Source organism: Eriocheir sinensis, chromosome 3 (assembly GCF_024679095.1).
Source record: "Eriocheir sinensis breed Jianghai 21 chromosome 3, ASM2467909v1, whole genome shotgun sequence".
Classification (NCBI taxonomy): Eukaryota; Metazoa; Arthropoda; class Malacostraca; order Decapoda; family Varunidae; genus Eriocheir; species Eriocheir sinensis.
This window is the reverse complement of record NC_066511.1, coordinates 27,292,993-27,318,402: the sequence shown is the minus strand read 5'-3', so window position 1 is coordinate 27,318,402 and position 25,410 is coordinate 27,292,993. Positions and strand designations below refer to the sequence as shown.

General features: G+C 46.2%; 1 protein-coding gene across 2 annotated transcripts in view; it reads right to left on the bottom strand.

Moving 5' to 3' along the window:
- The window catches only part of LOC127007408 (eyes absent homolog 2-like), a 95,814-nt gene that overhangs the window by 54,939 nt on the left and 15,465 nt on the right, over nucleotides 1-25,410 (bottom strand). For both annotated transcript variants that reach the window (XM_050878359.1, XM_050878370.1), the window contains exons 2-3: nucleotides 8,882-8,928; nucleotides 5,343-5,372 (exon numbers count right to left, since the gene is read on the bottom strand). In XM_050878359.1, coding sequence (XP_050734316.1) covers nucleotides 5,343-5,372; nucleotides 8,882-8,928 — 77 coding nt within the window. The remainder of the gene's footprint in view (nucleotides 1-5,342; nucleotides 5,373-8,881; nucleotides 8,929-25,410) is intronic.

Genomic DNA, 25,410 nt, shown 5'->3' with positions numbered 1-25,410 from the left:
TAGCCTTACCTAACCCTTACCTAGCCTAACCTACCCAAGTCTTACCTAACCTAACCTAGCCTTACCTAACATGCCCTACCCAAGTCTTACCTAACCTAACCAAACCTAACCTAGCCTAGCCTTACCTAACCCTTACCAAACATACCCTACCCAAGTCTTACCTAACCTAACCTAACCTAACCTAGCCTTACCTAAACTAACTTGTCCTAACCAAACCCAACCTTGACTCCTTTCCTCACGCCTATTCACCTTTCTCCAAAGATAAAGAATAAGCAAAAACTGCACCCATAAACTTCACAAGCGCCAACGAAGGACTATATAGAGACAATTGGAGGACTAATGACACCTGTCCCTTCCCCCACTACACACACACACACACACACACACACACACACGGAACTTTGCGGTGGTAATGTGGTGCGGTGGTAAGGTAGAGGTCGTGTGTGCGCATGTGTGTACCCTTGATCGCGCGCGTGTGTGTGAGTGTGTGTGTGTGTGTGTACGGACAGGGCAAGACACAAAATTCCGCCGCCGCCACCGCCGTTCCGCTCCTCCCCGTCACCTAATCCCGAACCGAACACCTTCCGGAAGTGCATTAGGACAAAAATAGGGTTGTTTCAGTGGCCTTATCGCTACTGTGTGTGTGTGTGTGTGTGTGTGTGTGAGAGAGAGAGAGAGAGAGAGAGAGAGAGAGAGAGAGAGAGAGAGAGAGAGAGAGAGAGAGAGAGGATGATGATGATGACAGACAAAGGATGAAAGAAAGATACGTTTTATTCTTCACTTACAGAATGCATAAACTGGAGAACAGATCACTTGTTTAATTAATAATTCAAAAGAAAAAAAAACGCTTATTATTTTCATTACCGAAGTGTGATGTGTCTGTTTATGTCATCGTGTATCAAATGTTTACCTCAATGTCCATCACTATCGGTATCTATCAAGACTCTCTCTCTCTCTCTCTCTCTCTCTTACTGTTGTCCTCACCTATTCCATTCATTTGCTTACGTTTCCTATTTCACTTATATTCCTTTGTGATGCAGTACTCTCTCTCTCTCTCTCTCTCTCTCTCTCTCTCTCTCTCTCTCTCATTTTCCCTCAATAACGCTTGCAGGAGGGGTCGGTCGGCGCTCCTGTGTCGTGATTGGTCGCCGCTCCTCGCGTCTTGTTATGAAGAATTTGGTCCCTTCCCTGACTCCACCCACTCCCATTGTTGCCGCCTCCTGCCTCGCTCTCTCGCCTGCCTCCCTCCCGTCCTCGCCCTCGCCACCTCCGCTCTCTCTCTCTCTCTCTCTCTCTCTCGAACCTGTTGTAAAGTCCTGTGGTTTTCCAAGTGACAATCGCATCAAGCTTGAGTTACTGCTGTACGTGTAAAGTTGTTTCCACGTATACTTTATTTGTGTTTTTTGTTAGTATGTTGTTATGGTGTTCGTTGTTGTCCGTTGTATTGTGTGTAATAGTAGTAGTAGTAGTAGTAGTAGTAGTAGTAGTAGTAGTAGTAGTGGTAGTGTTCTGTTGGTGCCTGAGGGTTCTTTCTCGTGAAGTGCTGTGATGATTCTTTGGTGCGTGTGCTGGATGTTTTTTTCTTTTTTTATTCGATGTCGCATATTGCAAGTTACGTGCGTGATTAACCTGACACCTCACCTCACCTCACCTGGGGCATAGGTAACCGGAAACAGGTAAACAAGTGTCTTTCTCGCTCTCCACCCTTCACACTAATCCTAATCATCAGCAAGTAATCAGGACACCTCTCCTCCCGAAATTGACCTCTCTTTCGGCCACCTCTTTTGATTCGTTTTTTAGGAGCAGCGAGTAGCGGGCTTTTTTCTTATATTATTGTTTCCTTTTTTTGTGTGCCCTTGAGCTGTCTCCTTTGTTGTATAAAAAAAATTTGCTATAGACTCCCTGATAACAAAGAATAAAGAATCAAAGTGTGACGAGCAATGAAAAAAATGTTATCGATCGCTCACCCCAACTTCCATTCCCTCTCCACCATCGCTACGAAAGAGTTCTTGGAGGGCATGTGGCGTGCAAGATGTAGGGAATGATATCTTGCCCCGAGAACATAGACTTTCCGCATGTTCTGTTTCCTTTTCGCAGGAGCTGCCGATACAAAGGCCTGGCTGAGGAGAAATCCCGAGCCACCTGTGACATCAAGATCAGGATCACCTCCCAGGCCCCCTACCACCACTACCGCCATCATCACCACCACCATCGTATCGCTCGCTACGGCAATGCTGTTATAGCTGTCCTCAAAAGCAGGGAAGGAGGGGGAGGATGAGGAGGAGGAAGAGGAGGAGGAGGAGGAGAAGGACAAGGGGGTGTCAAATGTCATTCCCCCTTCTCTTCACTCGCCCCTGTTCTCCCTCCTCCTCCTCCTCCTCCTCCTCACTCATTTCACTTCAGATGCTATAGATCGAAGGATACTGGTAGGGGGAAGGGCCGGTGCAGGAGAGAAAGGATATCTGTGCCCTCCTAGAGTTACGGGAGACAAAGGGTGTGCGTCCTATTCACGTTATAAAGCCCTTTGCCCGTCTGGAAGGGATTCTTTATCATAATGGAAGACGCGAGCCCGGCTAATGCTGATGCTGATTGCTCCGACCCTCTCTGTTAAGGTGCCTCGCTATCCCTTTCTCTTCCTCTCTTGTTCCTTAAGCTCCTCCCTCCCTCCCGCATCTCGACGGCAGGTGCAGGAGAGCAGGTGCAAGTGGTGGCGGTGGTGGGTATTGATAGCGACAGAGATTGATGAATTGATTAAAAAAAAGTTAAAAGAAGAAATGAAATGACTGGAGTAGAAAGATGGTATAGATAACGGCAGATATTGTTGAAGTGATAAGCGAAGATAGAAGGACAAAATGAAATAATTAAAGTAGAATAGAGTCTGAAGGTGGTTTTTGGTATAGGAGGTGTTTGATGGCACTGAACCGGGGAATACTGGAGTACTTTCTTTCGGTAGCCTTGAAGGTATAATATTTTCATGCAGTGAGGTATGGTGGAACTAGGAACGTGTTTAATGAGTAGAACGAAAAGATACTGCAAAGGAGGAAGTATGATTTGATTCTTGTAGTAGTAGTAGAAGTAGCTTTAGTAGTAGTAGTAGTAGTAGTAGTAGTAGTAGGAGTAGTAGTAGTAGTAGTTATTGTTGTTGTTGCTATTGTTACGGAATGTGAAGCGTGTGTTTTGGAAGCTGAACGAAAAACTTAAAGGTGAGAATTGTGTGTGTGTGTGTGTGTGTGTGTGTGTGTGTGTGTGTGTGTGTGTGTGTGTGTGGAGCGTGAGTCTGCAGAGTGATGATGGTGGTGAAGGGTGGTGGTGGATGGAAGTGGTGGAGAGAGAGAGAGAGAGAGAGTGTGAGGGAGAGAGAGAGAGAGAGAGAGAGAGAGAGAGAGAGAGAGAGAGAGAGAGAGAGAGAGAGAGAGAGAGAGAGAGAGAGAGAGAGAGAGAGAGAGAGAGAGAGAGAGAGAGAGAGAGAGAGAGAGAGAGAGAGAGAGAGAGAGAGAGAGAGAGAGAGAGAGAGAGAGAGAGAGAGAGAGAGAGAGAGAGAGAGAGAGAGAGAGAGAGAGAGAGAGAGAGAGAGAGAGAGAGAGAGAGAGAGAGAGAGAGAGAGAGAGAGAGAGAGAGAGAGAGAGAGAGAGAGAGAGAGAGAGAGAGAGAGAGAGAGAGAGAGAGAGAGAGAGAGAGAGAGAGAGAGAGAGAGAGAGAGAGAGAGAGAGAGAGAGAGAGAGAGAGAGAGAGAGAGAGAGAGAGAGAGAGAGAGAGAGAGAGAGAGAGAGAGAGAGAGAGAGAGAGAGAGAGAGAGAGAGAGAGAGAGAGAGAGAGAGAGAGAGAGAGAGAGAGAGAGAGAGAGAGAGAGAGAGAGAGAGAGAGAGAGAGAGAGAGAGAGAGAGAGAGAGAGAGAGAGAGAGAGAGAGAGAGAGAGAGAGAGAGAGAGAGAGAGAGAGAGAGAGAGAGAGAGAGAGAGAGAGAGAGAGAGAGAGAGAGAGAGAGAGAGAGAGAGAGAGAGAGAGAGAGAGAGAGAGAGAGAGAGAGAGAGAGAGAGAGAGAGAGAGAGAGAGAGAGAGAGAGAGAGAGAGAGAGAGAGAGAGACGCTCCAACATGGCGGCGCCTCTCACCAGTCAATAATATCCTTGAAAATGGCGAAAATTGGGAGGCCGGAACCCGCCCAGACCACAGCCCCTGACCTGACGCAGCCCCCGCGCCCCCCCCCCCCCACCTCATCCAGCTTGTTTCTGACTCACCCCGCCACCCTTGTCTGATGTCTCCCTCCCTTCCTCCCTCTTTCTGATTCTTCCACCCATGTCTAAACTCTCTCCCTCTCGGCCACCTCTACACCACCTCTGCTTCCACCCTGCCACCCGTCTCTCCCTGCCTTGTCTCCCTCCCTCTTTCTCATTCTTCCACCTTTGTGTTACCCTACATACACCTAACTAATCCCTGCCATTCTTACCTAAGCTTTCTCCCTCTTGGGCTCTCCTACACCACCTCTTCTTCCATCTTGTCACCCTTTTTTTTTTTTTTTACCCAACATGCATCCGCGTATCTCAGCCCTACCGCCTCTGTCTCATCTTCGCTTTCTCTGCCTGATAAGCTGAGGGACGGAGGCGAAGGGAAATGGTGCGAGAGAGAGTGAGCGTGCTGGAAGCCTCTCTCTTCTCCCCATGCACGTTGGGAGTATGTTACATTGTCACCTGCGCCACAAATCCCTGTTACTTCTACCAGTCAGTCGCCGCCCGTTAAGAAGAGAAAGATGAAGAGATACTAAGAAAAGGGAACGCAATACAGATACAGCGAAGGAAGGTTATAAGTGATGGCAGCTCCCTCCCTGCCTCTTTGCCTCCCTCGCCATCGCTAACTGTGTAGGGGAAAGATGAAGAACCTAATTATATAAACATTTCTTAAACATTTCTGCGCCAAAGAATTTTACTTTTACTAGAGTTACATTGCATTTCCAGGTACTTTACTTACCTGGTGGTAGTCTGAGCCTTCTTCTGTACCGTGAACCTAAAAGAACACTCATTAGAACTCGATTAACCTCCTTTTTGGCCTTTGGAAATAGTTGGGTTGAGGGGAGGGAGCATCTGACAATACTAACCAAAAACGTGTTACACAAAGTATTAAGAGCAAATAAACTAAAGTAAAAGCAAATTAAAGTTATTGAGTGCTGCCCGCTTGCTCCTCTCGAATCACCCGTATAGAGGAGAGCTTCCATTCCTCCCTCCCTCCCAAGGCTTTTTTTTATACAGGTGCAAAGAACAAATAAGGTAATGTACAGCAGCAAGGCAGTGAAGGTTGCTATGGGTGGTGTCCGCGTCCCTCCCCGCCACCTCGCCTCCCGCGCCACCTACCTTAGATGATGGTCGAGCCATGAGCCAGCACTAAGCGGGGAGAGAGAGTACATCTTAGTAACACATCAGCACAAACACGTCATTATGTAACACTATAGTAATGTCAATGGGAGTGGGGGGGAAGAAATATTAGTAACACCAGCACACACACGGCATTATGAAATACTAAAACATTGTTAATCAATTAGTACATCGCCAATGATAGTGATGATGAACGTGAATGTTTTGCTAGATAACACGAGAATGGGAGTTCTGTGCAGGCCCCTCGCCTCATCACCCTTAACCCTATCCGACCCGAGGGGGTACATATCTGGCCCCCCCTCAGCACTTTTTATACCCTTTTTTTTAAAACTTTCCACTAGCTTCTTTTCACTCATTATTCATTATTGTTTTACACTGTTGATTCGGTGCCAGTACTTAGTGTTCATGAGCGTTATCGTTGTTCAGATAAATGAGTACGATGTTACGAGCGCGAAACTTTGAAAACGTCGGAGCGGATAGGGTTAAGCTTTGGCAACACAACGCCACAGACACGTTATATGCAGTACACTATCAATATCGGCCAGTCTCCTAAGTACCTTGAAGCGGATGAAAAACATAATTAATTTTTTAGGAGCAGCGAGTAGCGGGCTTTTTTTTTTTTTATTAATGTTTACTTTTTTGTGCCCTTGAGCTGTCTCCTTTGCTGTAAAAAAAAAAAAAAAAAAAATTCAGGGCTCCGGTTTTATCACAAGACGCTCTGCACTAGAAACACGAAGGAAACACGGAAAAGAGAATTGTATTTGCCCGCTGCTTCACAACTTCCAGCTCTTCACTTCACAACCCCACAGACACCAACAAAACCCCCTCCTCTTTCTTCTCCTCCTCCTCTTCCTTTACCCTTCACTCCCCACCAACACCTCCTCTTCCTCCTCTTCCTCCTACTCCTTCTCCTCCTCCATCTCCTCTTCTTTCACCCTTCACACCCACCAATCCCTCCTCCTCTTCCTTAACCCTTCACACCCCACCAACACCTCCTCTTCCTCCTCTTCCTCCTTCTCCTCCTCTTCCCTCACCCTTCACAACCCACAAATCCCTCCTCCTCTTCCTTTACCCTTCACACTCCACCAACACCTCCTCTTCCTCCTCTTCCTCCTTCCTCCTCTTCCCTCACCCTTCACAACCCACCAATCCCTCCTCCTCTTCCACCTCCTCTTCCTTTACCCTTCACTCCCCACCAACACCTCCTCCTCCTCCTCTTCCTCCTCCTTCTCCTCCTCTTCCTTCACCCTTCACACCCCACCAATCCCTCCTCCTCTTCCTTAACCCGTCACATCTAACCAACTCCTTCATTACCCTTCATATCCCACACCTCTTCACCTCAGAACCCAACCTTCCTCATACTAACACATCCCAAATCCCCCAACCTTCTCTCTCTTCCTCCCCCCCCCCGTGTTTGGACTACTAATCACACCTTCATAGACAATTATTACCGCGACACGTCCCCTCATGTTCTTTACGAGCTGGGGTGTTGCAGGGGGAGCTTCTTTTCTCTCCTTCATTTCCTTTTTTCTGCCCTTCCCCTCTCCTCTCTTTCTTTCCCTCCTTTTCCTTCTTCTCTCCTCTTTTCCCTTTTCCCCCCTATCTCTGTCCTCTCCTCTCTTCCCTTCCACCCCCCCTATCCCTCTCCTCTCCTCTCTTCCCTTCCCCCCCTATCCCTCTCCTCTCCTCTCTTCCCTTCCCCCCCTATCCCTCTCCTCTCCTCTGGAAGGAGATAAAGGAAGGGAAGGGACAGGGAGATAGAGGAAGGGACGAGTAGGGAATGGAAGGGGTGGAAAGGGCAGGAAGGGTGATGAGGGGAAGGATTTATAGGTCCATTAAGGGGTTTAGTACCAAGGGAAAGGGTGGGAAAGAAAAGGTAAAGGGCGAGGAGGCAAAGGGTGAAAACAAGGACAAAAAGGGAGACGATAAAAAAGATAACGAGAGAGAGAGAGAGAGAGAGAGAGAGAGAGAGAGAGAGAGAGAGAGAGAGAGAGAGAGAGAGAGAGAGAGAGAGAGAGAGAGAGAGAGAGAGAGAGAGAGAGAGAGAGAGAGAGAGAGAGAGAGAGAGAGAGAGAGAGAGAGAGAGGGTGTTTGTGAGGGGGGGGGGTAATCTGACACACATCCCACCATAAGCCATGACGGTATTTCCTTCTCTAGCGTGAGGATGGTGTGAGGGAGGGAGGGAATGGGGTGGAGGGGGGGGTAGATGAGAAGGGACGGAAGGATTATGTCTATCTATTCTCCTTTATCTTCTGTTGTCTCCCTTTCCACATCACCCTCTCTTTATTCCCTCCCTTCCCTTAAACCTTGCTACTCTAAGGTTGGTGTTACAAGACGCTTTGCCATCTCACATCAGCTATTTCTAAAGGTCAAAGAGGGGATCTGTCGGGTTTTAAGGAGTGTTTCTTAAGGTTCATGGTACAGAAGAAGGGTCAGACTACCACCAGGGTCATAAAACTACCCCTGGAAATGCCCAAAACTCCTACGAAAGCCTTGTCAAATATGTGTTCTTGGGCGGCTAAATGTCTTCTAATACGAGCATAAGTCTCCTCACTGAATATATCGAAGAACTCTTTAGCTTCTCAAACTCAAAAACTAACTAACTATCATTATCTGTTTATATTTACACTCTATAACACATATCTTATTCGTCTTATCATCAGTAAGTATCAAAGCCAAAAAAATTCATATGCCACACACTAACTAAACGGAGATAATTAAGAACGCAAATATTTCCCTTCTAAAGAAATCCTAAAAATGAAATGGCACCTCTCACCTCAGTAGAAATTTATTAGTATTTTTTTTTTCTGATTCACCTTAACTTTTCAATTATATCTGTTACTTCGAAAAAAAAAAATGGTACATGAATTTTAGTGACTATCAGCAACATTCTCAGAACTCAAAAACTAACTAACTAACTAACTACTACTCCTTTTTTTTACAGCAAAGGAGACAGCAAAATGGCACTAAAAAAGGAAACAACAATAAAAAAAAAGCCCGCTACTCGCTGCTTTGAATGAGTGGAAGAGTATTTTTTTTTTTGTCAGCATAAACTATTACGGTTACAGAGAGGCAAAACGGGACTGGGTGAGGAGAGGTGGCGGCAGACGTTTCCCTCGCCGTCCGTGCTACCGTGAGGACAAACAGGTCTTGGAAACGTGTCGCACCCTCGGATGAGCACGCGATATGACACGACCCGCAACGCAGGACTCTTCCAATTAGTACGCATATGAGACAAAATATATACAATACTAAAAAAAATACATAAAAAATGAGTTGAGCTTGAAAAATTAAATAGCAAAAAATAAGAACTATCATACTTAGATTTGATTTCTCTACATCAGTCCTAGTTATCTGAATCGTCCCCTTTCCCCTGATGTGAGTACTAATTGGAAGGGTGAGTACAAATTGACAAGCATACCCTGTCCCCTCCACGCCCCACCCCTCACCTCCACACACACACACACACACACACACACACACGCACGCACGCACACACACACCTGCCCGGGCCTCACCTGTGTTGGGCAGAGTCTCTTTCCGTGTCCAGGCGCTGCCGCTTCACCTGAGGGAGAGACGAGGAAGTTAGTCATGCATTACACACACAAAAAAAGAAAAAGAAAATCAATAAAAGGAAAGAACAAAAGAAACAAAAATATAAGTAGTTCCAAGTGTTACAGCTAAAAATAATGAAAATAAACATGCGAAAATACAGATTGTTTACTTTGATACCTCGTGCTGGTGCTAAGTGATGGCAGGCAGGTATTGATTGGGAAGGGGAGTAGCTAGGCATAGGCAGGTAGCGGGTTGGTAGGTATAAACAGCATAGAGAGAGAGATAAGCAGGTAGATTGGTAGACAGGTAAGTGGGTGGGTAGTTGGATAAATAGATAGGTGTGGAGGTGTCAAGGATTGTAAGTAGATAGATCGATAGACAAAAAGATAGATAAGCAGGTAGTAATATTGGTATAGGTATGTAACGCCGATTGATAGGTGGGAAAATAGGTAGATGGGTAAGTATGAAGAGAAAGGCAGGTGAATAGGTAGGCAGGTAGGTATGAAGGAAGGCAGGTAGTTGTGTGGATGGGCGCGTGCGTGGGTGGGGCGGTGAGTGAGGGGCAAGGCAGCGCACACCTGTCTCTCGTTACTCTTAATTACTGCTAGAGTGCTCGGGCGGGTCCAATGTCATAACGCAGCGACAGCAACAACGCCAACAACGTCTCCTCCTCTGTGTGTGTGTGTGTGTGTGTGTGTGTGTGGATGAGGAAGTAAGATGTGGCCCTCACGAAACACACACACACACACACACACACACACACACACACACACACACACACACACACACAGGCACCCTCTCCCAACACATAGCCACTCTCCCCCCCTCCCCCCCCTCACACACACATAACATAAAGGTGTCAACAGGACCTTTTACTTCAACCCTCCCTGAGCGGGTCTCGCGAGGGGGCGGTCACTCAGCATTCAGAAACACACGCTCAAGGCCCTTCCCTGCCCTGCCGCAAAACACTGCCACTTAAGTTTTCCTGAAGAGGCACTTAACACCCCCTTCTTCTTGATGGTGGCAAGTAAAAGGGACGTGAAGGGGGAGAGAGGAGGAGGGGGAGTGGGAGGAAGAAGGGGAGATATGAGTGGGCATGAATATTGAAAGTAGAGGAGGAGCGATAAGGCGGTAGTAGTCAAAATATGGAGGGGAGATAGGAGGGCTTGAGGGAAGGAAGGTGGTGTGTAAAAAAGAGTGGGGGAGAAAAGAGAGCCAAGAAAACAGCGTGGACGGCCGGGTTATTGCAGCGGGCGAAAACACTGAGATTACGGCGGAGATTATGAGGATGAAGAGACGATAAAAGGACGGTCAGGTTTAATGAAAGACGCGTGAAACAGAGAGAGAAACGAGACCATAGAAGGAGCCTTGTGTATACGTGAGACAGAGAGAGAGAGAGAGAGAGAGAGAGAGAGAGAGAGAGAGAGAGAGAGAGACGCAGGTAACAAGGTGCCTCTCACACTAACTTCTCAACGTCCCTTTTCCTTGTTCTTATCCCCTCCCCTTCCCATCCACCCTTCGTCTTCCTCTTCCTCTTCATCTCAGTGCCAGTCCTATTCGGGAGAGAGAGAGAGAGAGAGAGAGAGAGAGAGAGAGAGAGAGAGAGAGAGAGAGAGAGACAGGCGGACAGTCAAAGCTCTGTGTGTGCTTGATGTGGAATGTTCGTCCTTCTCTCTCTCTCTCTCTCTCTCTCTCTTCCCCTTTATCTACTCTTTCTCTGGAGGAGTTTTCTACCCGCCTCTTTTTAACTTCTTTTCTTCTATTTTCTTACCCTCAAAAGCACCTAAAACCACAACTAACAACAACAACAATGGGAAACAAACAACACTCCTATTGTAAGGCTTCTATGAGGGGAGGAAAATGGAACAAGGGAAGGGAGGGGAGGAGGGGGTGAGGGAAGAGTAGCAGGGGAGCAAGGGGAGGCAGGGAGGGAGGGGCTGATGAGGGGTAAGGGAGGGGAGGGCAGGGGCAGGAGCAGGGTCGCATACGCCTTTGGTATACGCTCTTCGGATCAACAAAAGCGAGTAATCGATGTTTTTGTTGAGCCGTCGCTACAAAAGGATCCTCGATGGGCAGGCAAAAGGATATTAAATGCTGTATGAACGTAGTGGTCAACGTCTTTATACGTAAACGTCCGCGCTAAGATTATGTAAAAGTATGACAGTGGATTATTATTCATCATTCCTATAAATAGAAGAGTATACGCGGTTTACATCGAATCACTTTGTATCGAAAACTGTCAAGTAAGAGAACGAGGAGGAAAGGAAATAAGAATGAACAAAATGGGGCACTGAGAAATGAAAAATAACTCGAGAGAGAGAGAGAGAGAGAGAGAGAGAGAGAGAGAGAGAGAGAGAGATGCACAGACATGGAGGGCAAGGCATGGCAGACGAGGTGAGAGGGGCGGAGGACATCGCCAGACAAAACTCTTCCTGTTGACACACCGAGAGCCACTCACTCACTCATGCACTCACTCACTCACTCTCTCTCTCTCACACACACAATGAACACTGAGCGAAGCCATTAACCGCTGCCACAAGTAGGTCTGATGTGCTGAATGTGTTTAGCGCACGGGAATAAAAATACTAAGATAAACTTTGTGTTGGACTTCACTTTTCTTTCCTCTCCATTCTCCTCCACACATGTTGCTACTCCCCGACTCCATTTCCTGCACGTCTGAGGAAGATAAAACAAGCACATCACTTTGTGCTGTTCATGTGCTAGCGATTACGCTAAAAACTGAGAATGATACGTAGTATACAGGGGAGGGGAGGGACGTTGCTGTGTGTGTGTGTGTGTGTGTGTGTGCTGGGTGGCAGAAGGGCGGTGGAGGGGGTCGGGAACAGTTTTGACTTATCAGAGGGCGCCCAGCTGGTGTCACCGTGACATCATCTCCTGTTTTCCCCGCCGCCTGCCAGGCCCTGTGCGGCGCGTTGCTGCCCAACAGGCAGCCTCGCGGCGCCAGAGCAGTGTACCTGCGGCTGTCAGCGGCTTGACGCATCACTTACTTGTAGGGCTAAAACGCGTAAAAACAAAAGTTGATGTCGGTGCAGAGTGGAAAAAAAAAAACTTGGAGCATAATGACGGCGTGGAGAGGCGAGGCGCGTGGGTCAACAGTGGCCGGCCCCGGCCCCACTCTCGCCCCTGTGACGCCCCGCTGGAGGGGAGGTGACGGGGTGTGGGTCCGCCCACTCCCATCACCACAAGAAGAAACCAACTGGCCGCTAATCAAACACCACTTTACCATCATCAATACGACGACGTGGGTGCCGACAGCCCCTGTGCGGCCGAGCCCAACCTGTGCCGGCCGCGCCGCGCCGCCCCTTCTGCCCGAGGCGGCAGGGGCGGGAGTTCGGCCAGGCAGCGGTGGCGGGTTGAGCCTTTCATCCCGCCTCAGACCCACAACAAACAGAGGGGCTCTTGAGTGAGTAAGTCCCGGGCCCAATAATGGGTAACTAAATAGAGCCAACACCCACTGTTCTACTCGGGTCCAGCCTTTCCCCGGGCCCCGGCTCACCCTCGAACTGTCAGTCCGCCACACGGGCTCACGGCTCCCTCAGCTCAACAACCTGCAGGGAGCGTCGCCTTGGGGTTTGTCAGTGTGAGCAACTTCCGCCAAACGCCCACTTGGGATCCGTCGCCGTCGCCCTCGCCGCCGGGGGTCCGCGGCGCCCCAGGAGACCTGCTCTTCGCTGCAGAGGCCGCCCCGCCCCACCTGGCCACATTTCCCCCTACGACAAGGAAGGAAAACTTTACTAAGAGCGGATGTCAGGTCCCCCTCAGCAGAGGCCGCGCCCCCGCCTGAGCAGCGCCCCCCTCCTCCGCTCCCCCTGCCTAGATGGAGACGTGTGGCGTGCACGGTGACGTCCGGTGAAGAAATAAAAATCGTAGCGGGGCGTGCGGCGGGGCGTGGGGGGAAGGGGGCGAGGTGTGGCTGACGGGTGAGGAGCTTCCGCCCCCCGCCGCCACCTGATGCAGGGGTGCTGATAACTCTTATCTAATCCAAGCTATAACTCTTCACCTTCCCGGGGTTACCTTACAAGGGGGAGCAGCCCGCCGCGTGCACTCTTGGCAGGCTTCAGCAGTGATGCAAGCAGTGATGTCATCGCGGCTGACCGTCCGTTGTTTACGTGGCGGACTAAAGCTATGACGCAATTATCGGGGATTCTGTTTGTTTATGGAGTAAACAACAACATCTACTGTGGTTGTTTTTACTGATAGCCATGAGGCGGGCGTTGACGTCATCATTATATACAGGAACTCTCCATCTCGGGGAAGGGAAGGGATGGGGAGGGGAAGGGGAGGGAATGGGAAAGAGGAGGAGGAGAAAGATGCGTTATAGAAGCAATTCTTTAGGTTAAGCAGTGAGACAGAGTTGGCAAAAAGAAAATACTGTCGAGATGCTAACAAGGAGAGAGAGAGAGAGAGAGAGAGAGAGAGAGAGAGAGAGAGAGAGAGAGAGAGAGAGAGAGAGAGCGCATTGGAAAAAAAATAGTAATCGTTGTTCTCGGGGCTCCACTTACTGGTTAAACTCTTGTCTATGCAAATTTTCTACTTTTATTTCCTCAGCTCGTCCTTTCCCCGCTCCTCCCCTCCACAGCCTCACCTCTCAACCCTCCAGTCCCCACCCACACACCCACACACCCACCTATCACCCCGCCAGTCTCCACACACACCCATCACCACCCCCTCATTCACCTCTCACCACCTCCAGTTCACAACCACATATGCACCACAACCATCAACACACACTCTTCCACCCACCCATCTACCTACACAACCATTATCACCGCCTCCAGAATAACACCCACAACCCATTCCCTCACCACCACCACCACCGCCACACACCCCACCATCACACAACGCTCACCCATCTCACCCACTTACTTGTTACCCCCTCCAGCACTGCAGTCATATCCCTCTTCCCCTCTGGATATCACCCTTCACCCCGTATCCAACTCCCCTGTGAAGCTCCACCCCCAATCCACTTCCTTTACACTCTCATTTTTTATATGCTCCTTTTCCTCCACTACTCTTCCTTTATCTGACTATAGACACTGAACCCGCACGCTTCTGGGTAATAGTGAAGAGAGAGACGTCAAACCATTACGATGGATGTGAAGCCTTCGGATGCTGGGAGGTTAAAGAAATGGTCTTGAGCTGGAGGCGTGCGCTCGTGCTGCAATGGAGAGGTGCTCGATTTCATCTCCCTGAATGTGGATCCCTTGCCTCAGACCGGTAGCAGCCACAGGGTTAGCACGATTTACGCTTCTTAGGCTTCCACATCATGATTTATAGTGATTGCCTCCGCCCAGGACTCCGTAGCTGGGCCCGCTGAACCTTGAAACACGAAGACGATGGAAGACTGATATTTATTATTTTAGCTCTCAACACAATTACCCACTCAGGATAACTCATGCAGTAATTGCCTTTCCCAAGAATTCGTAGCTATTAATATGATAGGAAAGTTATTCCTTACACCACTGAGACAATCATATGTTTAGATGACTGCGCATCTTGGGCAATACTTAATGTTTTTTTATCTCATTTTGTATATATTTATATATATATATATATATATATATATATATATATATATATATATATATATATATATAATATATATCAGTTGACGAACTCGTACTTGTCTGTTTAATAATAGAAAACACAATTTTAAAATCCTCAAAAGATGCATTTAACAATTATATATAGAAGTTCCCTTGTTTCGGGAGTGATTGCAGCGGGCTGTGTTCTGTTGAAAAAAAAAAAAAAAAAAATCCGGCTTTTGGATTAATATTAATATTTCTAGTCTTCGGGACGGTCAAGCTGGAATGACTGCCGGAACACCCGCGGCTGGAACACACAGACACACAAAAAGTAAAACTCGCCCCACGACTCTGGGAGCGACTTTTCCGGTTTTGTCTGTCTCGTCGGGTCAGGTTGACGGACGTGGATGTGAAGCATTTCCTGATACTTTTCTTTTTTCTTTTTATTCTTCATTCTTTAGGACGTTCCTCATAAACTCATTATTTGATACTCTAAGTTTTTTCCGGAAACATATTATTTATTTCCTTCATATGTATTTTTAACATTATTTAAAATTTAATAGGCAAATCACGGCAAAACAAAACTACACACACACACACACACACACACACACACACACACACACACACACACACACACACACACACACACACACACACAAACAACTGTCCGGTACATGCTGCCCCAATAAAGAATAGACACATAAAGACACCAGGAGACAAAAATCAATCTTTGTTATGAATTTGAACTTCCTTACGGTCTGTGTCATGGGACGAGACGAACGAGGAATGTGGTGTCGAACTGATTAATTGTTAGGAGGTCAAAAGCATTATTCAAGTGGTACTCTTACTCGTAGATAAATGCTGAAATGGAATAAAACACTAATCGGGTGATGAATTACTGACTGATCAATGATTACTTTATTCAACTCCTCATAACTCTACAAGAATGTATAATTTGTTTATGGTTTACAGTACTACGATAACTGAACGAAATAAAGCACTGATGTTGCAATGTATAGACTGACCGTGTAGCAGTTATTAAATTCCACTAACATCTTCTTATATATCCAAACAGACGTATAGTTTCCTGACTTTTTTTTTTTTTTTTTTTTTTTTTTTTTAGGTGTACGCCTACAGCGCCGGTAGGCTTTCTTAGGGGGCCTGGATGGTAGTCGGCCCCAGCCCGTCATGGCGCAGGCAAGTGTTTATAGCGGCGCCATCTTCTCTTTGTTTGTTGAATTAATTAAAATAACGGAACGAAATATAGCATGGAGTGGCGCCCTGATTGATGATTTAGTTGTTAATTTATCGTAACTTACTTATAGAAAAAAACAAATCAGTGGATAATTTGCTGATGAGAGGCAGACGTGATTCATTCTAAGTTCCACACCAAACACGAATGACGTCTAAACAAATCATTTCGAAATATAACTTACGGTATTTGACGTGGGCAAAATGCATGTAAAATTTAGGGCTTCAGGAGAGTAGTTGGAAATATTACTTTGACAAAATTAATACCAAAAGTCGCAGAGGCAAAAGGACGAAGCGAGAAGAAAAAAAAAAAGGACTAGACGGACCGAAGCATTGACTGATCAGGTAAAAAAATTGACTGATCAGGTAAAAAAAAATGACTGATCAGGTAAAAAAATTGACTGATCAGGTAATAAACTGACTGACAGGCAAACTAATTGACTGGCTCCTTTCCGTAATATCTTAAGACAGAAAAAAATGTTCCTCCTCCTTGGAATAGATAATACAACCAAACTCTGCCCCCCCCAAAAATGTGGTTGAAAAGAGATAAACTCCATGATAATAAAGAAACAAAGAAAAATAAGCATGAGAGCAAGAGAGGTAGTTAACAAATAAACACTGAAAAGATAGAAAATAATAATAACAATAATGAAAATAACAATACTAAAGATAATAATCAGAACAAAAAAAGAGGAGAGAGAAAGGAGGTGGAGGAGGAGGAGGAGGAGGAGGAGGAGACAAAAGCTCTTTCGACTTTAAAGTAATAAGAGAGTGCTAGGACCCATACATGTGTACATAAAAAGACAAAAAAAAACGTACCGTAAATACCAAGTCAAGGGTATTTAATAGGACACACACACACACACACACACACACACACACGGTCCTGTCTACAGCTCCTCTCTCTCTCTCTCTCTCTCTCTCTCTCTCTCTCTCTCTCTCTCTCTCTCTCTCTCTCTCTCTCTCTGTCTGTCCCTCCCTCCTTTCTCCTCCCACTTTTTCCTTCGCTGCCACCCCCCCCCCCTTCTTCGCGCACAAAGACCCCAAAAGACACTCACGCTACAGCGGAGTGAGCACATGTGGCGTTACGGAGTAGAAAAAAACACCTCAGTAAAACCTCATCACTTAAGTTTTGTCGTGTACATGTGTGTGTGTGTGTGTGTGTGTGTGTGTTGTGCAAGCCGACGACGTGCACTGCGTGGGAAAATGTGTGTGTGTGTGTGTGTGTGTGTGTGTGTGTGTGTGTGTGTGTGTGTGTGTGTGTGTGTGTGAGAGAGAGAGAGAGAGAGAGAGAGAGAGAGAGAGAGAGAGAGAGAGAGAGAGAGAGAGAGAGAGAGAGAGAGAGAGAGAATGGTGTCTCCCCAGTAAATGGAGAGAGTGGGTGAGCGAATGAGTGAGAGAATGAGTGAGTGCGTGAGTAAGTGAGTGCGTGGATTTATTTCGAGTCACTGACCTTTGTGTTCTCTTTTTCTACCTCTACCCTTTTTCTCAAGTTTCCTCCCTCTACAGACAAAGAATAATAGTTGTAGTAGTAGTAGTAGTAGTAGTAGTAGTAGTAGTAGAAAAAAAACACTCCCACTACTGCAACTAAATTACCAACAAGCAAGAACCTCGTCGACACACAATACACAGACAAAAAAAACAAAAACAACAACGAACAAACAAACACATAAAATAAAACCAACATCTATGAATTAATAAAAGCCCCTCGAACTACACAGCCTAAAAAAAACAAGAACAACAACAACAACAACAACAATGCGAGTGTCGGGTTGCCGGTAAACACACGCAGAGATAAAAATTCCCCTGACTTATGGTGCCACATCTGCTGTAATTACCACACCAGTGTTTGCAATCTGATTTTTAAGAGCAACAACACTAAGCATGGAGGAAGAGGAAGGGGCATAGCGGGAAAGGGAGGCGAGGTGGGAAAGGGACGGGGAGGATAGCGCGAAGAGGGGAAGCAAGGCGAAGGGAAAGGGAGAGAAAACGAAGAGGGTAAGAAAAGGGAGGAGAGAGAGCGAGGAAGGAAAGCAAAGAGAGATGAAGTGGGAAGGGGAGGAGAGAGAGAAGAAGAGAATGCCAAGAAAGGGAGGGGAAGGAGGGAAGAAGAGGGAGAGGGGAAGAGAGTGAAGAGGAGAACCAAGGGAGATAAAGGGGGGATGGGAAGAGAGAGCGGAGAGGGGAAGGAAAGGGAGGTGAAGGGGGAAGGGGAGGAGAGAGCAAAGAGGGGACGGAAAGGAAGGGGAAGGGGGAAGGGGAGGACAGCGCGAGGAGGCAAAGCAAAAGAAGGGGAAGGGGGAAGGGAGAGGAGAGCGCGAAAAGGGGAGGAAGAGAGAGGGGAAGGGGGAAGGGAGAGGAGCGTGATAAGGGGAAGCAAAGGGAGGGGAAAATAATATATACGTATGAAAAAGTAAAGGGCAAAACACTTCCATATCGCATAAAGTGCAGTTTAAGACAAAAGTGACTCTCTCTCTCTCTCTCTCTCTCTCTCTCTCTCTCTCTCTCTCTCTCTCTCTCTCTCTCTCTCTCTCTAATCGGCTCTATCCTCCTCCAAAGTGTGAAATAACTGGTCGCGCGAGTGGAGATAAGACGGCTGTTTGCCTTTACATAGACGGCAGGAGAAGAGAGGCGAGAAGTTAGCCAAGAAATAGCGAAGAAATAGCAGTTTGAGGGTGTGGTGTAGACGGGCAGAGTGGGCGGGGCGGAAAAGGACGGGGTAGTAGCGAGCAAGTGGCAGCGCGGGGAAAGGCGGGGCGGGGCTGACGGACGGAGGGACGGGGTATGACAGCAGTGAGGGCAGAGGTGACGCAGCGGAGGGCGAGGTGCTGGGTCCCCTCGTGTTAGGTTTGAGCTCCGGATAGGTACTGAAACCCCTTAAATTGATAGGCAGGAGATTTCAACACGATGTCATACGTTTGTCATTTATTAGATCTTCGGTTAAATACTGGAACCTCTTCAGTCGCTTTAGGAAGAGGAGTTTTTAATATGTTTCACGTTTACAAATTACTAGGTCGTTATGGAGATCACGCAACAGTAATGGGTAAACGATACTGTCACGTGACTACTAGAAGATACCATTAAAAAATACACTCGTCACTCACTGGGGTGTTTTAGAGCCAGAGAAAAGGCAATGACAGCTCTTTTGATTCTTTTTATAGGAGCAGCGAGTAGCGGGCTTTTTTTTTTATTATTGTTTCCTTTTTTTGTGCATGCCCATGAGCTGTCTCCTTTGTTGTAAAAAAAAAAGTGAAGATTATGTAAAAAAAAACGGTGGTGGTAGTGGTGGAGGAGTTATTAGTGGAGTGGTGGATGCGAAAGTGGACTGGTTGTATCTTTATTACTGTATTGGAGGAGGAGGCGATGATGGCGTGGTGGTTGTATTATTGTTATTGTCATTGTTGTAGTGGTGGAGAATACAATAGTGTGGTGGTTGTATTATTGTTGTTGTTGTTGTTGTTGTAGTGGTGGAGGTGATGGTGTAGTGGTTGTATTATTGTTGTTGTTGTTGTTGTTGTTGTTGTAGTGGTGGAGGAGGCGATGATGGCGTGGTTGTATTATTGTTGTTATTGTCATTGTTGTAGTAGTGAAGGCGATGATGGCGTGGTTGTTGTATTATTGTTGTTGTTGTCGTTGTAGTGGCGGGGTTCATTCAGTTTTCGTCCAGGGTAAGCCAGTGAGAGAAGACACCGGCAACAAGGACGTCTTTCCCCTTCACTCCTCCTCCTCCTCCCAATCCTTCCCGCCCCTTCCCTCCCTCTCGCCTCGGCGCCGCGGCTCCCCCTCGGCGCTCCCGCGGACATGTGGCGTCGGAACCCAACACATCTCAGGAATGTCACGAGAAAAAAATGATCTTTGGCTCCCACGCTCCCCGCCCTAGAGTGAACTGCTGCTCCCTTGCCTCCACCCACTCACGCCACCTCCTCCACACACCCTCAGACAGTCACCCACCTCCACACACTACCTACTACACAGATCCACCTACACCCACAGCCACCAACTCCACAGTACTTCCCCCTCACACTACTTCCACACACCCACACACTTTACCTCCATACAGTCACCCCCCCCCCACCCACCCACACACCTCCACACACCGCCTACACCCCATACGCCCACACAAACACCCACCCACACCCACACCCTCACTCATCCAGCCACCCACACCCACATACTTTAAAAGCAAATGAAAATGCGGATTAATACTTTAACAACATAATTATTTTATTCCCACAAGAACAGACATTTGTACGAGACCTTGTACTTGTTAGATTAATTCAGTTTCGTCCTGCTAACCGAGTTGAAGGATGTGACTCAATTTCAGAAGCCTCGGACGTGAACTTTCAACGCCTGTTATTTCATTCACTTCCACTGGACCAGAAACAAAATAAATGAATAAATAAATAAATAAATAAAACAGGATTTACAATGCAGACTTGAAAGTTCTGTTAGCGTCATATTAACAGAAACAAATTCATAACGACTATATGAACTTAAAACCTTCACTTCACTGGCATACTTTTCATCTTTGCTAAGTGGGTATAAATTCTCTTCCATACGGCCATTTATTCATCTTTCCACTGATCTGAGGTCTTAAGGTGGCATGGCAAAGGAGGTTACATCCGTCTATGGTTTCACAGAGGTGGAACAAAAGGGATTGCTGCCGTTCATCCCCCTATGGTTTTAAATAAGTGGAACAGAAAGGAATGCTGCCGTTCATCCCCCTGTGGTTTTAAATAAGTGGAGCAGAAAAGGTTGCTGCAGTTATCCGCGTCTGTGCATGGCCTCAAGGAGAAAGTAAAGAAAAGGTTACGGTCGCCCATCCTCAATACTTTTCAGTACGGAGGAGCAGAGCGGGTGAGTGTCGTTCATTCGTCTGCCCTCTACCGGGAACGAAAGCTTACAGAAAAACGCGTTAAGGAAGGATAGCCAGGCCTTAAACATGAACTTGATACATGGCTGCCTAAGTGCATGTCGTGATCCGGGGTTTAAGGGAATGCCTGGGTGGTAGTTGTTGCCGAGATATTATTATAGTCATATGAATAAATAGATTGATGGGTTAGCATGTGATAAGATTCTGATGCGCTGACGGTGTGAATGAGGAGGGGACTGACGTGCTGGCGATGCGAGTGAACAGACTGATGTGCTAACGATAGGAATGTATAATTAGCGTGTATGAGACAGAGCCAGGGGATGAGTTTGCTTAATGTCAATGATTCTGATGCGCTGACGGTGTGAATGAGGATGCTTATGTGCCGGGGATGGGAGTTAACAGACTGATGTGTTAACGATAGGAATGTATAATTAGCGTGTATGAGACAGAGCCAGGGGATGAGTTTGCTTAATGTCAATGATTCTGATGCGCTGACGGTGTGAATGAGGAGGGGACTGACGTACTGGCGATGTGAGTGATAGTTTGCGTGCAGCGTGACTAATGGGTGAATTTGATGAATGACTAGAAGCTAAAAAAAATAAAACTACCGAAGTGGCTCAAGAAACGAATGCAAGAGAAAAACTGTCCACCCGATTGTTATTATTGCTGTGAATATTTACATACTGATTAACACTACCGTATTCAATATGCTTAGTTGGGGTTTCAGTAACTTAGGACTTTTAATCTTAATCCAACGGAAGACTTACAAAACTGCCCTCGAGTTCTGAAGCTTAAGTAGCAGCATGTTGAAAATATTGACCATGCTGACGGTGGTGGAGTTCCTGCCCTTCAGATCATGACCTAAGGTAACACAGTAATGCTCAAGGTAGGTGTGACATCTTTTGTTTTTCCATTAAAGGGATATAAATGAAAATGTTTCTTACTTGTCCCAGCAATAACAACGAAGTCTAACTCCTCCATTAAAATAACTATACCGTTCATGTCCTCCACGTCACCTTCAGTCCCAGTTCTGGATAAAGAGCGCTCCGTAGGAAGTGGCTGACTGCTTATATATTATGTCTATAGGTGCAGTATTATCAGCGGTACCTTCTCTTTACATTGAGGGCAAAAGTTGGAAAGTTTCGTTTAGTCGGCGCAACATCTGTGTTCATATGCCGGAGAGAGGCAGAAGGGGAAGGAATTATAGGAGAAGGGAACAGATCCCAGGAAACGGAACACGACTCCCGATTTTTCCACTCCGCCCGGGAATCGAACCCGGGCTCTCTCGGTTTTACATTGAGGGCATTGAATTTCAGCCGCAGTCCACTAGTGACGCGGCTTAATATTGTAAGTGACGCCGATTGGACAAAGTGCACTAAGGGGAAAAAATATACACTCCCTCCCGAGCACTATGACTTAAATCTTACATAGTGCTGCACAAAATGCTGATTAAGGCCAACTGATGAAGTCCAAGTGTTGTTTTAGCCTCAAGTAGCCCTTCAGCGTTAATTTGTGCGAAGCAGCAAGCGCATGTCCAGCACACCCCGCCTCGCGCACGCCTGTTTTGTCTGTACAGCAGCAGCACACGCGAGGCAAGGCTGTGTGTGTGTGACTCGCGCGCCGCACCGAGTCTCTTTACACATCAACTTGACGATACACAAACATTATTACCAAGTCCTCCTTCCAACCTGTCAGCCCCCCGTTCCTCCTCCCCCCTACACACAGCTTCCTCTTCATTCGTTTATCCTGCATGCCCTGAACATATAACTCTTGCACGAAAACGCACGCATTCGCTAACCAACTCTCTCTCTCTCTCTCTCTCACACACACACACACACACACACACACACACACACACACACGGGAAACAATAAAAAGCACGTACATAAATCTCTCGGCAATCATCCATCACTAAGGCTGAAGTGTGGATGAGCCTCCCCGCCCCCCCTCCACCCTTCTTCATCTCCCTTGCCTCCCTCCCTCCGTTTGTCTGTCTGAGAGGCTGCGTCTGGGCACACTTTTCGGTGGAGCCTCGATTGTTCAGATGTTTTTCGGCTTCTTATCTTCACCGCCCTTAGGAACTAACGTCTGGATATCTTATTTTCCTTTTCCGTATCATTTATTATCAAAAAAATTATGCATCTTGCGAAATATTAAAATGTTCTTCGGCCTTTTCACCGACCTCACGAAATAACGTCTGGGTATCTCATTTTCCTTTCTCGTATCAGTTATTATCGAAAAGAAGTATGCATCTTGTGAAATATTAAAATGTTCTTCGGCCTCTTCACCGACCTCACGAAATAACGCCTGCGATATCTCATTTTCCTTTTCCGTATCAGTTATTATAAAAAAAAAAAATTATGCATCTTGTGAAATATTAAAATGTTCTTCGGCCTCTTCACCGACCTCAGGAACTAACATTTTCCTTTCTTTTATCAGTTATTTTTTCTTATCTGTATTAGAAAAAAATATGCAGATTATGAAATACTGAACCTCTTCCCGTCTTCATGAAATAGCGCTTAAACTTATTTTTTTATTCGCATATCATTTGTTATCGTTAGAGCTGTATTCAAACAACATTCTGCATCTTACGAAATACAAATCATTTTCCACAGTCCGAATTGACGCCTGAATCTTCCATCACTTTCTCCACATAATATCTGCTATCTGTACCCTCGCTCTCCCCCTGTTTTCTTATCTCATTCATCGCTGTTCGGTTTTTTGTTCCACTTGTTCATATTATGCTTATTACTTAATGGTCTCCTTTTTTCTTTTCTTCCTTTCTTTATTTTTCTGTTCGCATTTTTTCTTGTTTTCTTTTTTATCATACTTTTTCGCCCATTTCTAATTCCTCTACTTTTCCTCTTATTTTTCTTTTTTCCTTTCCTCTTTTCTTCCATCCATTTTGCTTCTTTTTCTTGTTTCTTGTTCTTTCTTTCGTCTCATTTTCCCATCCATTTTGTTTCTTCTTCTTCTTCCTCTTTCGTCTCTCTATTTGAACTCTTATCTGGCGCCTTGATATTCCACCTTCCTCCTCGGTATTTCTTTCCTCCTTTCTTCATCCGTCTGATTCATCGCTGCCTCACTTCCTGCTCCAGCTGCTGCCTCGATTACACTATTATCGTTAAGAAGTATTTCATCGTTTTTTATCTGCCTCCAGGACGTTCCTCTCATATCTGACTCCTTACTCTCCTGTGTTTTTTTAAATTCTCATATCGGATTCATCACTGCTCGACCTCGTATTACACTTAGTTGGTAATATATGCACTTTTGTATGTATCAAGATGTTATCATGTATACACTCCTAAAGCTAAACGTCCGCATGTTTGTGGCTCTCGGTTCCCCGAAACACGGACAGACAACCGGAAATGCGAGGGAGAGAGAGTGGGAGCGGTGCGTCTTGAGAACGAGAACAGCAGCGGCGGTACATTAATTAATTACATAGAACCAGCTGTGAATTATCTACTACTACTACTACTACTACTACTACTACTACTACTACTACTACTACTACTACTACTTCCTCTTCGGATTCTTTACAGGAGCAGGGAGTAGCGGGCTTTTTTTATTGTTGTTTTCATTTTTTGTGTGCCCTTGTGCTGTCTCTTATGCTGTAAAAAAAAAACTACTACTACTACTACTACTACGACTACCACTATTGCTACTACTACTACAATACTACTACTAATACATTTTTACAGTATAGAGGGAGCAACTCGAGAGCAAAATTCAATGAAATAAAAAAAATATTAAGACTACTAATTCAACTGCAATTTTTTTTACTACAAAGGAAGTAAAATAAAAAAATAAAGTAAAAAATAAAACCAGAAGACGCTGATGAAAAACAAACAATAATGAAAAATAGATGCCGAAAAAGTTACAGGTTAATTAAAGAGGCGTCCCGATACTTCTCTCTTGAAGGAGTTTGTCATAGGAGAGAGGAAGACAGACGCAGTAAGGCTGTCTATAGTTTATCAGTGAAAGGGAAGAAAGATTGAAGATAAAGGGTTAACTCTTGCAGTAGGAAGTAGAACAGCATAAAGGGATGAGTTTGGGTTGCACGAGGGGAGGAAGGATGCAGTTATCAGCTTCAAAAGAGCGGTACAAGATAAGAAGGAAAGAAAGATTGAAGATAAAGGGTTAACTCTTGCAGTAGGAAGTAGAACAGCATAAAGGGATGAGTTTGGGTTGCAGAGAGGGCGCACGAGGGGTAGAAGGATGCAGTTATCAGCTTCAAAAGAGCGGTACAAGATAAGAAGGGAAGGAACATTGCGGCAGAAGTTATGAGGTTGAAGACAGAACGATGAAAGAACTACTACTACTACTACTACTACTACTACTACTACTACTACTACTATACACAATAACAGCCCCCAACCATATGTTCATCCCTCTACCTATACAGTACTTTTAATGATGCCCTAAAAGCATTAAACGATTATGCTTCACCACCGCCATTTAACTCCGCAAATTATTCTCTCTCTCTCCATCTCTCTCTCTCTCTCTCTCTCTCTCTCTCTCTCTCTCTCTCTCTCTCTCTCTCTCTCTCTCTCTCTCTCTCTCTCTCTCTCTCTCTCTCTCTCTCTCTCTCTCTCTCTCTCTCTCTCTCTCTCTCTCTCTCTCTCTCTCTCTCTCTCTCTCTCTCTCTCTCTCTCTCTCTCTCTCTCTCTCTCTCTCTCTCCTGTTCTCCCTAACCCTCATTTCCTGCTCCCCTTCTTAGGACCTTGAGCCAAGTGTCACCTCTCTCTCTCTCTCTCTCTCTCTCTCTCTCTCTCTCTCTCTCTCTCTCTCTCTCTCTCTCTCTCTCTCGGAAGGGCCT